Source organism: Centropristis striata, chromosome 23 (genome assembly GCF_030273125.1).
Source record: "Centropristis striata isolate RG_2023a ecotype Rhode Island chromosome 23, C.striata_1.0, whole genome shotgun sequence".
NCBI lineage: Eukaryota > Metazoa > Chordata > Actinopteri > Perciformes > Serranidae > Centropristis > Centropristis striata.
This window is the reverse complement of record NC_081539.1, coordinates 20,663,908-20,680,332: the sequence shown is the minus strand read 5'-3', so window position 1 is coordinate 20,680,332 and position 16,425 is coordinate 20,663,908. Positions and strand designations below refer to the sequence as shown.

The 16,425-nt window shown below is 39.7% G+C and overlaps 1 protein-coding gene across 5 annotated transcripts in view; it reads left to right on the top strand.

Annotated features, from left to right (window-relative positions):
- The first annotated feature begins 69 nt into the window (after positions 1–69).
- relch (RAB11 binding and LisH domain, coiled-coil and HEAT repeat containing) overlaps positions 70–16,425 on the top strand; it is a 34,253-nt gene continuing 17,897 nt past the window's right edge. For 2 of the 5 annotated variants that reach the window (XM_059326597.1, XM_059326596.1), the window contains exons 1-11: positions 70–596; positions 7,285–7,374; positions 10,147–10,218; positions 10,358–10,413; positions 10,557–10,670; positions 10,961–11,155; positions 11,777–11,871; positions 12,270–12,399; positions 12,551–12,708; positions 13,542–13,617; positions 13,706–13,801. In XM_059326597.1, coding sequence (XP_059182580.1) covers positions 152–596; positions 7,285–7,374; positions 10,147–10,218; positions 10,358–10,413; positions 10,557–10,670; positions 10,961–11,155; positions 11,777–11,871; positions 12,270–12,399; positions 12,551–12,708; positions 13,542–13,617; positions 13,706–13,801 — 1,527 coding nt within the window. In that variant the 5' untranslated portion in view covers positions 70–151. Of the gene's footprint in view, positions 597–7,284; positions 7,375–10,146; positions 10,219–10,357; positions 10,414–10,556; positions 10,671–10,960; positions 11,156–11,776; positions 11,872–12,269; positions 12,400–12,550; positions 12,709–13,541; positions 13,618–13,705; positions 13,802–14,629; positions 14,654–16,425 lie in introns of all 5 variants that reach the window. The other 3 variants (XM_059326595.1, XM_059326598.1, XM_059326599.1) reach the window with 3 other exon arrangements.

The window sequence follows — 16,425 nt, the reverse complement described above, 5'->3', positions numbered from 1 at the left end:
CTCTCTTAAAATTGGCCAATCCCAGCTTCGCATTTTTTCCTCCTTGTCAAAGCCACCTACCAAACCACAGCTAGCTTAATATCCATCCAGGAAGAAGTTGGTCTGATTAGCGTAGCTAGCTTAAATTGCTAAAAATCTTTATACTGCAAAAATGGCGTCGGTCAACCCGTTTAATCTCAGTGATTCTGAGGAAGAGGCTGAGCGGCGCCCTAATGAAACAGTTGACACAGAGAGAAGCCCGAGTGGCGGGGCGCCAGGGCCACCGCCAGGGAATCCTTTCTCTCCGCCTGCGGACGCCGAGCCTCCGACGCTTCTGCTGTCTAGCAACCGGACGAGCCCCAGCGGTGAGGGCTCGGTGGCGGCCACCTCCGCTATGGCAGGCACCGCGGAGACACGGATATCTGTGGATGCTATAGCTGCTCAGCTATTACGGGACCAATATATTCTCACGGCGTTGGAGTTTCACACAGAACTGTTGGAAGCAGGCAGAGATCTCCCCAGGTTGAGGGATTATTTCTCTAACCCTGGCAACTTCGAGCGACAGAGCGGCACTCCGCCTGCCAAAGACCAGGTACTTGGACCGGGAGGACCACTGAGTAAGTAACGTTAGCTGCTCCCAGTGCTAGTCACGTAGCTGTCAGCTAGCTCTGTCTTTAATGCTGCTTCATACAAAGTAAGCCCACTGGCTAGCTAACGTTAGCTTAAAACAGTGGGTTTGGAAGGCAATTGATCATGGGATAACGTTATAGGCTTGCTGCACCTGCCCTCCCGGTCTAGGGCCCGCAGCCAACAAGCGGGTTTCTTGGATCAGCTGTGTTGGCTGACATACAGACTTCATCATCACAGAAATGTGATGAGGCTACACCACACAATCTAGCTGGATGAGATGGATGAGTGACACCCTGGAAGACCTATAATATTCATTCTAATGTAATTGAGCCTCGTAGGCAAATACACTTCCTCATTTCTTTAGACCAGAGGGAGGTCAGAGGTCAGGATCAGTTACAGAAAAGGGAAAAAGAGGCAAGAAACCAAGAAAAAGGCTAGTACAACTAGCTTTTGCAATACTATACCATGTTATTTATATATTGCTATGCTAATGCAATTTTGAATTTGAAGAAAACGCTGCAGTTGGTAGGAATTTAGATGATACAGCAAGGCGTTTTACATCCTGAATTTGCTTAAGAGGACAGTTTATTATTTTTGCCTTTGTTGCTTTGTACCAGTTGTTTCTACCAGGCCAGGGCGATAAAATATACTTTTGTTTATTAGTTGAGTGTGTATGTCTAAAGCACCCTTATCCACTTAAAGGGCATGTATGGGAATAACATGCAGCATTATAAATGAAAAGCTGGACCCATAAACAAACATGCCATGCAAATTGTAACCATAGTGACAGCCCAAGCCACAAATAAATAAAGCCTGCTATAGAGCAACAGGAGTAGTACTACCATAAACTTTAACTCAACCGTGATGGAGCACAGGACCCTATCATTGAAGGGAATGTGGGTGACAAAACCTTTTTTGTGGCTTCATTTCACTGCAGTAAATGGAGCAAATCTATTTACAGTTAACTCAGACCTTTAAGGCACCATATAGCTCTCTGGTCTAAAAGCACAAAAGTGGTTACATTTCAAGGGAGTTAGAAAGGTATAAAATACACCATTGGGATGTTTTCTCTTGTGATAAAGGAATAAGCTTCTGAAAAGCGTTATATATGTGTATGAACTGTAGAGGATTGTATGTGATTTGAAAGTGTATTATAAAAAATGCTTTTGTCTGCACATTTTCTAATTGGATCCTCTTAATGACTCTTAGGTTTTAATGGAAATGACTCAGCTTAGTATTCTCCACTGCAGTGATTATCTGTCTTGCCAATGTATATTCATCTTAGATCCAGAAGGATAGGAACCATGTCATACAAGCCAAAAGCACTATAGACTGATTTGACTTAAACCCACATCCCTTGTTCAGTGGATCAACACAAATTCTGTACATCTGTACAGTCTTCCTTGCTTTACCTAAAAAAAAAAATCAGATTTTTAATTCCATTAATCAGTCCATGAAAACAGATGCTCTTTGCAATATCGCAGTGCTGAATGTGATTTGCCACTTGGGGTACAATTTAAAATAAAGAAAAATATTGCTTTCAGTGTCTGCCAATTTTTCATGACATGCTATTAGAATCAAGGCTGAGTGAAATGGTGTGTTTCCTGACACCAATTTTGGTAGACATGCAGGGTAATTTTGGTAATTAATTTGAGGATATCCTCCCCATCAATTCCAGGATTCAAATCAATGTTTAGTCGAAATGGCTCACTGTATTTATTGTACGTTATGACAGCAGCATTGCAATTGTAATTTTAAATGTTTTTGGTTCAGGCTAAGCAACAGGGCCAGATGATGAATTTTCATTGTATAGACATTGGGCAGTTTTCCAGCCAAGGGAATCACAGCATATAAATAAATTCTGAAGAAAGAAAGGATCAGCTTTTATAACCAAAAGATTTATTTTCCCCCATTTGGATGCAGTAGCAACGGATAACCTGATGTCTCAGGAGACTGTTGTATAGCCTTCAGTGTGCATCTAGGCGACTGGCCTGAGGTTAGCTTTAGATAGCAGATGGCTGTCAGATTCACTGCATCCCTTGTCTTTCAGTATAAAAATGCATGCTGTAGAATTAAATTATTGTGTAAACTTTCTACAGCAGTAACCACAAACAACTGTGAGCTGTGTATGTTAGTTGCAAAGGTCTGGTGGTTGCATTATCATACAAGCCCCCAAAAGGTTTGCAGCTCAGTAACAGAATAAATGTTTTATGATGATGTCTTCAGAAAGCATGACAGGACTTGACAGCACCCCTGCTGTGAAACTGGGAGGAAGGTCATGGAGAAACCGTGATCTCAATCTTATAAGTTATTAATGAGAGTAAAGGTTATGGAATCCTGCTTTCCTAATTTGTCCAATCTGCTATATGTGGACAGAAACATTACTGAGGGTGAAAGCAATGGACTAAAGGCAATGTTAGTTTTCTTTCCAGTTTATTCTGTTAGCCAAAACCTAATGTGATCACTGAAATGATCTTGTTCTTCGTTGTTTGAAGGGTGGAGGATAGAGTGAAGTACTTGTTGAGGAGAAAGACATGGTGGTTGAATGTCTTCTGACTTATGTTGTCAAACAATAGCAACATATTCTTGCTTTTCACTGTGTGATTCTTAAGGATTGTACTCTAGTAATGCACTACAGAAGAAACAGCTTCTACCTTTAATATTGGATGAAATATGGCCTGCAGAATATTGTGCTTGAGAAGGTGTTGAAAGCACGCCTGTATTTCATATGTTTGAATGGACTAGTCACAAGCACAATATGAGAAATTATACATTATAAGTTGAGTGTGATGATACTTTGCTTAGCCTTTAGTTGCATAAACATATGTTCTGGTTTTGGGTAAAGGTTCTGATTCCTTTGATAATCTTAAAGTATCCACTCAACCAGTGACTGTTAGCTGTAAGCGGTTGATTGCAGTGACTGTGGGCATGTATAATGACTGTATTACCGGCAGCATCATTCTGCAGCTGTCGCTCTGAGCCACATGACACAGCAAGGCATCTCTCACCACCTTGCTAATTTGCAGCAAGGAAGCATGAATGATTCTTTCTCCACCCCTCACTGGCTAGTCAGGTAGTTATTTGCTCACATGATGCGAGGAGCTTTTGAGGTAGCATGCAAGTCACTTAAATTGCAATCTACATCCTTGACGGTAAGCTGCCATATTTAGGAAATTGGTGTGGTTTGCCACATGAGAAATAATATGGGATAGCAGAAGATGGCTGTATAATCTCAGGACGTAAATCTAAAAGTTGCAGGCATGTACCATCTGCTACTTCAAATAGGTCAAATAGTAGCTTCACACAACAAGTTCTAGGTTAGGTTGTTTGTATAACTACTATTTATGTGCTCTCCAGTTACAAATCTGTAAAGTTGGCACAATAGCAATCCAGGTCAACCACACATCACTGTCAGCCTGTTGCTCAGACGTGTACCTCTACTTGCAGTTTGCAGGGCCTGTTAATTGGCCCAACCTTAAATGCTCTCTTTTTCTCAAGTTTTCTCACTTTATAATGTCTCTCCATCCTTTACTCTGTCTGGGGTAGGGGCTGCTTCTGTGTGAGAAGGTGATTAATAATGATATAGAGTGTTTCCTAGGCTCCATGAAATTATGGACCATCACTGACTGGCTGCCTGTTAATAATGCTCTGTCTTCATTAAGCTGTGCGTGTGTGTGTGCGTGCGTGCGTCTGTGTCTGTCTGTCTGTGTGTGTGTGCGTCTGTCTGTGTGTGCCTGTGGATGAATGCTGCTGGTTCTGTGCATGTGTATATAAGTGTTGTAGGTGTAAATTTTTTGTGTGTCATTATTTTGTGGTACCTTTTTATGTTTGTGAATTAGCACAGCACACAAAAAAAAATACAAATAAACTAGACTACTGCAGTCATATTAATTTATTAACTTCCTGCATGTAATTCATATTTGTATGTATATATATATATTCATATTTGTATGTATGTATATGTATATATATGTATATATATATATATATATATATATACATACATACATACATACAAATATGAATATATATATCATGTATATATATGATATATATATATATATGTATATATCATATATATCATATATGTCATACATATCATATATATCATATATAGACAAGTTCAGTTATATATTAGGACTTGTGTGGCTTTAAATTAGAACCATGTTTCAGGTGACCGTCATGCCCAATTTATACACAGGTTTATTTTATAAAGTTTTCACATTTCGTTGAATATTCAGAATATTGATATTGTGTAGTGAATGTTTGTGCAGCATTGTGTGCCTGCTTGTCTGCCTGTGCATCCTTTATAATTTATTTCCATTGTTTCATCCTATTTGTATTTTGGAAATACTGGCAGTCTTGCCAAAACATCCTTCCCATTAACAGAGCTTGTTGGCAACCTCCTGACCATCCATCTTCTCTTGTCTCCTTGTCTGTATTTGTATCAGCCCTTTTTAAATGTATTTCTTTGTTCTCTGACTAAACTCTTGTTCGCTGTCTCCAATTTATCTGCCTTGTTTTTGCCAAAGCAGGAAAAAATATCCTTTATCATGTTTGTCTTTCCTCTTCCTTTTCTCCTAGAAACTCTACTTGGCCTCCCAATTGTTTTGTAAGATTAGTACCGTCAATACAAACTACCAAAGGAACAGAAAGGCTTCCTTCATTCAACGTAGAAATAAAGGCTCATTTGTAACTGATGCGATTGAATGTGAGATGGAGACACTCATGTACTCCCGAGTATAGAGAGAGACTGCATGGATGTGTGTGTTTGTGTGTGTGTAGCTGCCTGGCAGGAGTGCACTAAAGAGGTGACAGTCTGAAGTGTCTGATTTATCACAGTCCAGACAATACATGCCACAGGCACAGAACTGAAAGGTCATCCAGGAAGAAATATTTGTTTTTTGCAAATCAGGCACACATACAAAAAACATCAGTGCATTCTTTGGCAATTTCTGGAATTAAAAGGTTTTTTCCCCCTCACACGCAAACACCACCATGACAGAACAATGACACACACACTGTCACTCTCACAACCTATTCAGAAACACTCTCACTGTACAGTCACAGGACTAAGAGTGTCTGTGCTATATGAGGCTGCATGGTCATACGTTTAAACATGTGACACTAACGCACACAAAACCACACTAACTGTAAGCATCTACTTTATATGCTTTTCTGCCCAGATTTAAAGTTAACAACTAGTTAACACCTAGTATTTAACTAAAGAAACATTCCATATGAAGCATTACACACAAAGGTTTTCCTTTGGATTTTTGCCTTGCTCAATCTGCAGGGCTCCACAGCAGTGGTTGCTTGGTTGCCATTTACAACCATTTTGAGAAATTGGCAAACAATTCCTGACCTTTGATACTGATCAGTGCCAAGACTTTATTAAATAAAAAAAAGGGTAAAGCAAACGGCAAAACATTCACCCATTGAAACAATTTGCCATAAAATATTGATATTTGTTCCATTAGTGATAAATATTGCTGATTTTTGAAGAACATAACAACAGCTGGACTAGTGGTATTTGTAAACCAGGAATTGAAATTAGACAGGTTAACTGATAATACTTAAGATTCACATTCAGTAACTACAAAGGATTTTGTTTTGTTCTTGTACTGAAAATTGTATTCTTTATTTCACATTTTCATTGTTAATGTGACATATAATTTCTTAGTATCTCAATAAGTGTCAACCGTATTTTCAGTTTTTGCACCAAAAGCTGATACCTAGTGACCAGTCTGGCAAACACTTTTAAAAGTTAGTGTTGATCCCTGCAAAGCAACATTTCTTTTAAAAGGTCTAGGCCATTTGAATAATACAAAGTAATGATATACTCTTAAAAACACTTTTGGAAAGGAAGGGAACATTGACAATGTGAACATGAATTTTTACTCAAGGTTAAATGCCAAATGAGAATATTTACTTGTGCACCAACCATGACTTTATTCTCAGCTTCATTACTCACACACTCACTGCCCCTTTGCTTTGCATAGCAAAGCAGGTCATGGATCTAAAGCTAGTCTACACACTGCATTTGGCTTGACCTTCCACTGTATCTTGATATCAGAGAACAAATAGTCCAATCTCACACTTGTATTGAAGTAGAGGAAAACCAACACCATTGGTTAAGCTACCTGCCCAGCCTACCTCAGTGAAATAGGAGCACAAGTATGCTTATGTATCAGCTTCATCAGATATAAGGTTGTTGGTTTCAGGAGTTAGTTTGGAAATGGACTTTTTTGTTGAGTAAAGGTCTCAGCAAAGTTAACATTATGATTGATTTGTTTTCCCTCATGTGCAGTGACTCATATGTTTCTTGGCTAAACTATAACCTCCCCACATAGTTTTAAAGGTCTCTGCTTTTAGCTTGATTTAATAAGGTTTCCATCTGTTTTGTCGACGTGGCCTAGTGGTTAGTCACCATCCGTTAACTGGAGCCCAGTGTCCACATGCTTCCAGTCTGGTTAAGAGTACTTAGGCTGAATTCTGAATCTCTACCACAGTGAAGCTACTGTTATAGTTGTCCTTGTCCCTTTAGAGAAGAGCATATATAAAGCAATATTTCTCCAGAAACAGTGCATTGTCACATTTATAAGCTGACAGTGGACTCATCTTACGGTTTGGATTTTGTACCTGTCTCACTGTTGTCTCTGTTTCTCTGTTCAGATCGAGCAGGCAGCATCAGCACCTTGGACTCTCTGGACTTTGCCCGGTACTCAGATGACGGCAACCGAGAGTCAGACGAGCGGGTGGCAGGTAAGATGAACCGTACTGCCAGGGCTCAAAGCAAGAGACCCGGCTTACCACCGGGAAAATCTCATGAGAATAGGCAATGGCAGAATGGGCGGGTGGCATGAAAACAAAGGGAATAACACCTGACAGCTGCATCAAAGACTGAATAATAGTGATGTCAGTGTAATCCAAGCCTCTACAGAATTTAAATATGTAGTTAATTTGATGTTGACACAGAGGCACTGCTGTATAAGAGTTGCTTTACTATTGATGAAATAATGAGCATATTTTTTTTAACATATTTGATGGCAGAATCCACACTGAGCAGTAGTGTCAATGTGTTTTTACACTATTAAACTGTTTTGTTCATATAGAGCTTTTAAACTAGCCAGGTTTAACAAAGTTAATTAACAGAATATGTATTTCAAAAGCCTTGGATCCCAAAATGTTCCACTTCCAACATGCTGTATGTGTCTTTCTTTAACTTGGTAGAGGTGTCCGTGCCTCTTCCCATCACCTTTCACACTGTTGAGTCAGTCTGTGGTATTTTTGGTACAGGACCTGTCTCAGCATTGTTTGAAATCACACACCCCCTTCCCCTTGTGGCTCTGTCGTGACACACCATTAGTTTTAGTTTTAGCCAAACACATTAACAGTTGAAGCTGACGCCGATGGCGCCTCATTACAGAATGCCAGTTTTTAAGAACAGCTGCTAAGTTACGAGCAGCATGTTGGTTGTCAGATGTTGTCTGATGACTCTTTTACACTGTTGACTAAAGGAAAACAAACCGCTGAATAAGCCTTTTACTTTAGCATTGATGCAGAAGGGACAGTGTTGTCATGCAGGGACTAATCACATTATGTTAACTTTATCTGTTTTCATTTTCCTCTTTGTTATTGCCCAACATGTAAACATTACTTTTTAGACTTGAACACTATGCCATAGTACAGTGGTTAACGTAATCCATTACCAGCTTTTTGTAGTCATCCACTCATTTGGTCGGTTAGTGTTAGTCGATGAGTCCCGAAAAGCCCCAATCCATAACTGCAGTGTGGAATTTTGCACAAATTGTGGCATATTTTATGAATAATGTGTTCTCTTTCTTTGACATTAGATGCCCCCCCCCCCCCCCCCCTCCCTGTGTACTGTACATGACTAAGCATGAGAATTAGTGTATTCTTATGTTGTAATAGGCTTCTTTACATGTCTATATGCATCATGAGAGTAGAAAAAGGATTATTTTGCTTATGGTTTGGGGCTTTTATTTATTCATGAAAACATGCTGACATACTGTGCATTAATGCATAGTACAGACACAGTTTAAACCATGCAGCAGAGATGTTGGTTTCATTCTCCCAACTACAACGTATGCATCTTTAAAAAAAATTACTATATCCATCAAATTGGCACCTTTCCCTTCCTCTCTTTCCTATTCACCCACCCACTCTCATCCCCACAACCTGTTCTTCTCGCCAAGACGCCTGCCCCCAGCTGTCTGACTCTGGGTTTTCTGGCTTTCTCCTGACGTTGGTCAAACCCCAGTGAACAATACTGGACAAGTCACTCCATCCAGACTAGCTTTTTGCTTTTTTGTTTTAACCTTCTCCTCGTTATTCAGTTCTTGGTTTTCCATTTTTGTTGCGCTTGCATCCTGTGCACTCTTGATCTGCTGGACAGGTTAAAGATAATGGAGTCAGAGTAGGCACATTTGGTCAGAAAAGTCTAACTAATATGTCTGTGGCATTTATTTATGCAGAGATATAGTATTCTAAAAGTTTTGAAAACTGGAAATTGACAATTACTTTTGAGGTAATACTAATGTTATGAGTAAAGATTGATTTGTACCCGCTGTTTGCACTTTCTATTTTGGAAGGTATACTTCTACAATACCTGTTGAACCACAATCCTAGACATTAGATGGCAGATTTGGTGACATCAACAGATATCAGATGGCAGATTTTCAGTGCACAGTTATGCAACATAGTTTTCCTGCTCCATCGCTTCTTACTTTTTGCGTGTGTTTTTTTATCTAACGTGTCTAAGAATCCTGTGTGTTCTTTTTCTTTATTCAGTCTTAGTTTAGCCTTTCAAGTGTCAATGTGCAAATCAACATTTGTATCTGCTGCTTCTGATTGTATAAAACAAGACTTCAGAAACAGCTTGCTTATGTTATCATGAATTATGTTTTTTTTTGTTCTAAGTCAAAAACAATAGCCTACCTTGTTCTAAATGACTTTTTGACTCTCGAGTTTTAAAGCTTAGATTGTGTGGTCAAAGTATGACGGTCTAGAGAAGTAAAACCCTGAGCAGTGGCTATGCTTTCAGTGGCTTGAAACCAAATGATATAATTACGTGTTAGTTAGGTATTTGCCTGGAAAAAATCCTTTGTCAGACAGCTCCTAGATTATCAAGGCTACATTTCAGTAGCTTGAATAGATTTGTTCACCTCAGCTACAATTGAAGTAACTGTGGTCTCCCATTTTTAAGTCAGTCGCATCAATGCTGTTAATGGGAGAAAAACAAGGGCAGGAATCCTACCATTGAGATGTTTCTCAAAGCATTACACACACTTGTCAAACAGACTGTCATCCAGCCGGCTTTACCATGATCCTCTGCTGCATGCGTTCCTAGACCCATGATTTGCATGTATCCTTTTTTTGTTGTTTTGTTTTATGACTCTTAAAATCTTTTGTGTGGTTGTTTTGTTTTTCATGCCCATCTTTGTTTTATTTGTTTGTTCCCTGTCTTTGGTTGGATGCATTTCCGGTGTGTGTGTGTTGTCACTTCCTGTCCAGTGCTGGAGTTTGAACTACGGAAAGCAAAGGAGACCATTCAGGCTCTGCGCGCCAACTTGACTCAGGCAGCAGGTGTGGCGTACTTTTAACTTCTTCTCCACCTGAACCCTCTTTTGTTACAGCTTTCTCTCTTTTTTTCTAAGAGTATTCCTCTAGATGAATAACACTCAGCATCCTTTCAAACTCATCTGTAATCTTCTCAATTTCTCAGAGAGCGAAGTGCCCTCTCAGGAGAGAAAAAACTTCAAGTCAAGTCCTGAAATTCAGGTGGGAAATCCTTAAGTGTTGAGAATGAAAAGATTTGTGAATTTCTTTTGCTCTTTTCAAATGAATCAAGAGATTATATGTATTCCTTTACTGCCAGGCTTTACGAGAATCATTTCACAGCTTCTCTTTCCTCTCTACCTCAGGAGCCTATACGCCCACTGGAGAAAAGAGCCTTAAACTTCCTTGTGAATGAATATTTATTAAAAAATGAATATAAACTCTCATCCATCACCTTCTCTGATGAAAATGACGATCAGGTAAAGATTTTTTTGGCTGACAGAATTTTTTTTTCATTATTTATTTTTGTCTAGGTTTTTGATACAAAGTCTCTTTACTTCTAAGTCAAAATAGGAGGTATCAGACTTGTTAGCATGAGGGCACTGGTCCAAGAGCTGTGGTAGAGTCATGTGACCATAAATAAATTCAACAACTCGGATCAGCTGTCCTGTTCTGAGCCTACATGGTGTCCTGCCTTAACTATGGAAAGGACACGCCCACTTCTGCCACAAATTAGTTTTGTTTAATTGTTTGTTTGATTCATTTCCAGGACTTTGAGTTGTGGGATGATGTCGGCCTCAACATTCCAAAACCCCCCGACCTGTTGCAGCTCTACAGGAACTGTGGTTCACCGCTCCCTTCTCCTCGGGACACCGTTGATGTGTCAGTAGGGGTGGATTTTGGCGATCTTCCAGGAAACTGCATTGCCCAAGATCCCCCAAAGAAGCTAGACCTCTCCCAACAGGTCTGTGTGTTGGTTTGTGCAGTATGTACATGTATGTGTGTACTTCATGGCTGCACGGTTCTTTGAGTACTTTATATTACCTTCCCTCCATCAATGTTGTTTTTTGGCTTTACTTTGAAGAGTGAGTCAGTTGGATATATGGCCTTTGGCTCCATCAAGAGCTTTGTTATCAGAAAATTGTTGCTTTTCTAAAGTAGAGATGGGTATTCTATTCTCATATACATGCAGCCGTTTTTGCTCTCACTCTTTAACTTTATTTATTTGCCTGATTTAAAATTGTATACCTGACAGAAATTATTACTTGCACAGCAAATCAAAGTTACCAACTATTTTGATATTCTATATATTAAGTTATTATTTAATGTTTCTGCTTTTCTCTGTTTTATATCATATTAAGCTGAATATCTTTGGGATTTGGAGTCACAAAACAAGACATTTTAAGACATCACCTTGGATTTTAAGGACCTTGAGTGGACATTTTTCACTATTTCTTTGTTTATTCGAACAAGAAATGAATCTAGAAAATAATCCGAATGAAGATAACCATCACTTGCAGCCTTACAGCGAAGTAATAGAGGCCTACTAATAAAGTGTCTTTATATTGTTTTTGTCCTTCTATAGCAACAGACAGAAGTTGTCCAAGAGTTGGAATACCAGATCAGCCTCCTCAACAATGAGAAGCAGAGTCTAGCTGAGCAGATCAAGAAACTGCAGAGGTGACTACTTAAGTGCATGTTTTTGCTCTTTACAAGCTCATATACAAGTCAGTATCAGTCAGCAGGGAAGACCGCATAGAGTTGTGCCATATGTCTCATGAATCATATGACCATGATTAGTACCGGTATACGTAATACGTATACGTAAGTATAAGTTCCTCTATTTATAGCAGAAGAAACCCTGCTCTGATAGATTAGTGGAACTTATTTTCCTTCCATGTGGAATTTTCTTGCACACAAATTAGCTTTACCACAATCAAAAATTGTTGAGGCATTTTGCAAAACTGTTCCACCACTACCTTTGGATAGACAAAGGTCATAGACAAAATGCCAAACATTTTTGGCATGTTAACTTTTCTGGCGGTGTCCTTTTGTGTCTCCTCTCCCCTACCTCACAGTGAGATTCAGACCCTGAAGAGGACCGTCTCCTCTCCACCTCCGGCCACTCTGGACCTGAGCTCCCAGAATGCATCTAACCCCTCTGCCTGCACCACCACCACCACATCCTCCACTGATCCTCTCTCTGTGGTGTGTGGTCAATTTGAATATGTAAAGCCAGTACCTAGTAGTTTGCAGTAAAAAGTGAAACTGTACAAAGTGAATCTTTGCACATTTCTTGATGTATTTTGACCCAAACATTGAACCCATTCATTCTAACTTAATCTTGTTTTACCCTCAGCCTCCTACAGATAATGGCCAGTATCTGGACATCCGGGGGGTTTCAGAGCCAGAAACCAACCCGGACCCCCCCTCTTCTCAAAACATTACACAACCTCACCCACAGTCCCACAATAAGCTCAAGAGTCGGCCTCCTGTCCAGTTTGATCAACCTAACAGGTGAGTATTTACTTCCTGTACAAACTGCTATAAATAGCCAGTGGAAAAAATGACAATCCTTGTGTCAATAATGTATTTCTCAATGGAGTGGTGCTGTAAACTAGAAGGATGATAAGGTTATTTCTCTAACTCAATTCTTAAAGATTTTGTTGTAAGGTACTTAATTTTAGAATACAGAAAATAACTGAGTACAAACACGCCCTACCTGGTTTAGCCACATAGTCTACCTTAGTCTAGTTACTAAATGCAACCACTAGATGGAGGTAGTTATCCGTCTATGCAGACACAATGGACAGTACAACTGCACTCATTGGTGAGTGGCTGCCCTCTTGACTGAAATGTAACTTAGCACATAGCAGTCTTAGTGGGAATTGAACCTTTGAGTTCATGTATAAACATGTCTTACCACTATACCACCCATGTTGTAGTATATTTGGCACACAGACTGCCAGTGAATCATCCGGTCAATGAATACTGTGTTTTCTATGTACCTCATATATTCTCATATATTTCTCATATATGTATCAGATCACTGTACAGTATTAAAGAAATTTTAGTAAAAACAGGTATTCATAATGTGCCATTTGAAAATATCCCACTGCTGCAGCCAACCTTCATCCATCTGTAGTTCTTTTTTTATTTTTTTTGCTACTGAAATACATATAATAGGGAGACATGGGAGAGTTGCTGCACTAAGCTCTCTGGCAGGAAGACCCAGTCCAGGCCTCAATCATTCAGTGGTCAGGGCAATCTCTTCGTTCTTGTGGAGCACAGATTAAGTGGTACAGACTGTAGTGACTGTTTTTGGTCTCTTGTTGTTTGTGGTGTCTCAGGAAGTTATCCCCGGCCTTCCAGCAAGCCCTGCTGTCCTTCTGCAGAATGTGCTCTGACAGCCGCTTGGGAGCAGAGGTCAGCACACTTTCATGTAGACTTCCAAACAGTACATTTATGGCAACATACAGTACCATACACACCATAATGTCCCTCTCATTTCCAGGTGTCTCGTATAGCAGACAGTGAGGAGAGTGTGATGTTAATGCTGGGCCGCTGCCTCCCTCACATCGTACCGAATGTCCTTCTTGCTAAACGAGAGGTAACCCTACTTCTGCTGCTCCTATATTTCTCCGCCCCGTACCCCCTTCATTCTTGTCATCATCACAGGCTTCTGCTCGTTGGATCCAATAGATGCACACAGTGCAGCAGGGCTAAGCAAGGTGAAAATTTAGGGAAAGTTGTAGAAAACACAGTCATCTTCAGCATCAAAATTCCATCCAAACATGTCTTTGAAAATGGGTTGTGAACCAATTCGTAACAACCTTGGCTGAAGGGGATAAACATGATGAAAGTGATTATTTTTTTTCTGTTGATGATTCACCCATTTCACCGTCGTTATTGTGAGAAAGACTTAGTTCTGTTTGCTTTGAAAGAACACCACCCTCTGCTTGGTTTGTGCCACAAGGCATTCCCAAAATCTAGCTAACATGCAATGTAGTGTTACACACCGTGTACGGCTTCCAGAGATCTTGGCAGTCATCTAAGGGGTGTGATTGCTGGTTTGTTTATGATATACTAATGTCTCAAACCTAAAGCACTAATGCTGCACTACTTAGCACCTCTCTTCTTCCTAACCCCAAAACTGACTGTGTCTTCTGCCAGCAAGCTGTATGAATAAAGAGCTTTTTTAGAAACAAACACAGACTGACATAACCTGCAAATACCCAGCTGACTTGTGTCTATCTATTGATTGGGATTCACCTTCTTTTATGATGGCGTTTGTTTTCACCAGTATCATCATCATTTCTCCTCTGCTGTTTTTGTCCCCCACTCACTTTGCTGTCATTTTGCCTTTTCTGGTTTTATTTTTACTCTTCTCTTTTTCGTCTCACTCATTCTCTCACTCTCATGCATGCCTCTCTTCTAGAGAATGGTTGCACATCTTTGCCAGGTGAGTCTTTCACGCACTCATCTGCATGGTTCTCACATGACCTGTAGACCTAAAATATGTAACCAATGCCCAGCTCCTGTTGGCTATAACTGCTGCACCATTAAGGTCTGTCTTTTCAGAATGATTCTTTGTTTTTGTTTTTTTTTTATTAGCTTTTCTGTTAAGTGCTAATGAATGCTATGCTAGTTTGCATTGTCATAAAAAGTAATAAGAAAACTGTTTAACAGCCAAAATATGAGCTAATGAACAAAGATGGCATAAGGTATGCAGTTTTAGCCTTACAGTAGGGGGGTCATGTACTGTATGTCTCTAAAAGGGAAAGTTTGGTTATTTTCAAGCTAAACACCTTTTTCCCCAGGTTTTTGTGTGTAACTGACGAATGGGGACATTCATTTTTGAAACCTTACCAGTACTGAGTGAGAGCGCTGCAAAACAAGGTGCAAAAGGGATATTGCCCACCATCAATGAAACGTTGCATCCACTAAAAGAACACACAATAGTGGACCAATTTCAAAAATGATTGTATCTGTAAGTCACTAACACACAACAACATGGGAAAATCGGGTCCAAGTAGAAAAATACCAAAGTTTCCCTTAAAACCCAGTGAAACTTTACTCTATCCTTTTCTGATTGGTTCCCTGTTTGAGTTATTTGTTGAAGTGGCTTCTGAGATTCTGGAGTGATTTTAATTAATCATAACAATTTCTAGAAACGTATTTAGGGCTGTCACGATAACCACATCACCGCAACACAGTGATCATTACCACAATTTCTGTAGGGTCAATCTCCTGTTATTCTAATGTGCAAAGTGTTTGGAATCAGAGCTTTACACACATGCCCAGTCAGGAACACAGCCTCTGATTGGTAGACAGGAGCTAATGGATGGCTACAACTATGACTGTTTCAACATGTAAAAATAGATGAATAAGAGATACAGTTTTGATTTAATAATCATGGATTAGTTTCCTAAAAGACAATGCAGTTCAAGGCTGGATTTAAGCTTCTGAATGGGATATGATCAAACCAAAGCTTCCTTGGAACGGCACAATGGTACTGTTAGCCTGTTCAGCTGCTATACCTACTCAGCTAACCCCCTTCACTTTTCTGGCAGTCCAATTTTGCATTTGACTGCAAAACTGCAGGGCAATGTTGCTTTTTCACTGTGGATATTAAAAAAATCCATATTGTCACAGCCCCAAACCGATTTTAAAGTCCCTCAATGTTATATTCTTAAGGCTAAATTAAAAAATCCATGATATAAGGTATGCAGTGATTCCAGGTAATTAAATGTAAACCAACCTTTTGCCTATAAATTTCTTTTGAGCAGAGAAGGGAAGGAGATTCCAAAATACATTCAGCATTAACAAGCTATTAGTCCTTGCGCGCTAAACTGCAGACACCTGCACAGGTGTCCTGTCTACATAACTGCTTGCATGCAATGTGTGCCTGTGTGTGGCTGTGTTTATACGAAAGCTATGTGCCTGAATTTTGCAGACAATATGTTGATAAAACAGTGTTTGAAAGAGGTAAGTCTGGTTGGAGGAGTTTTACGTCTGGCTGCTTTGCATATCACATTGGTTAGTCAACCTCTGACAGTTATGGGGAACTTAATCTCTTTGCAGAATCAAGATAACCAAACTTGGGGGAGAGGTTGACTAAGATTAAAACACAGCAGAACATTTAGGCCTCTGGGTCTAAGTGTTGTGGACTTTGTACTATAACCGTTAGATTCACTAACCCATGACGTTGCGTGTACACACACACACACACAC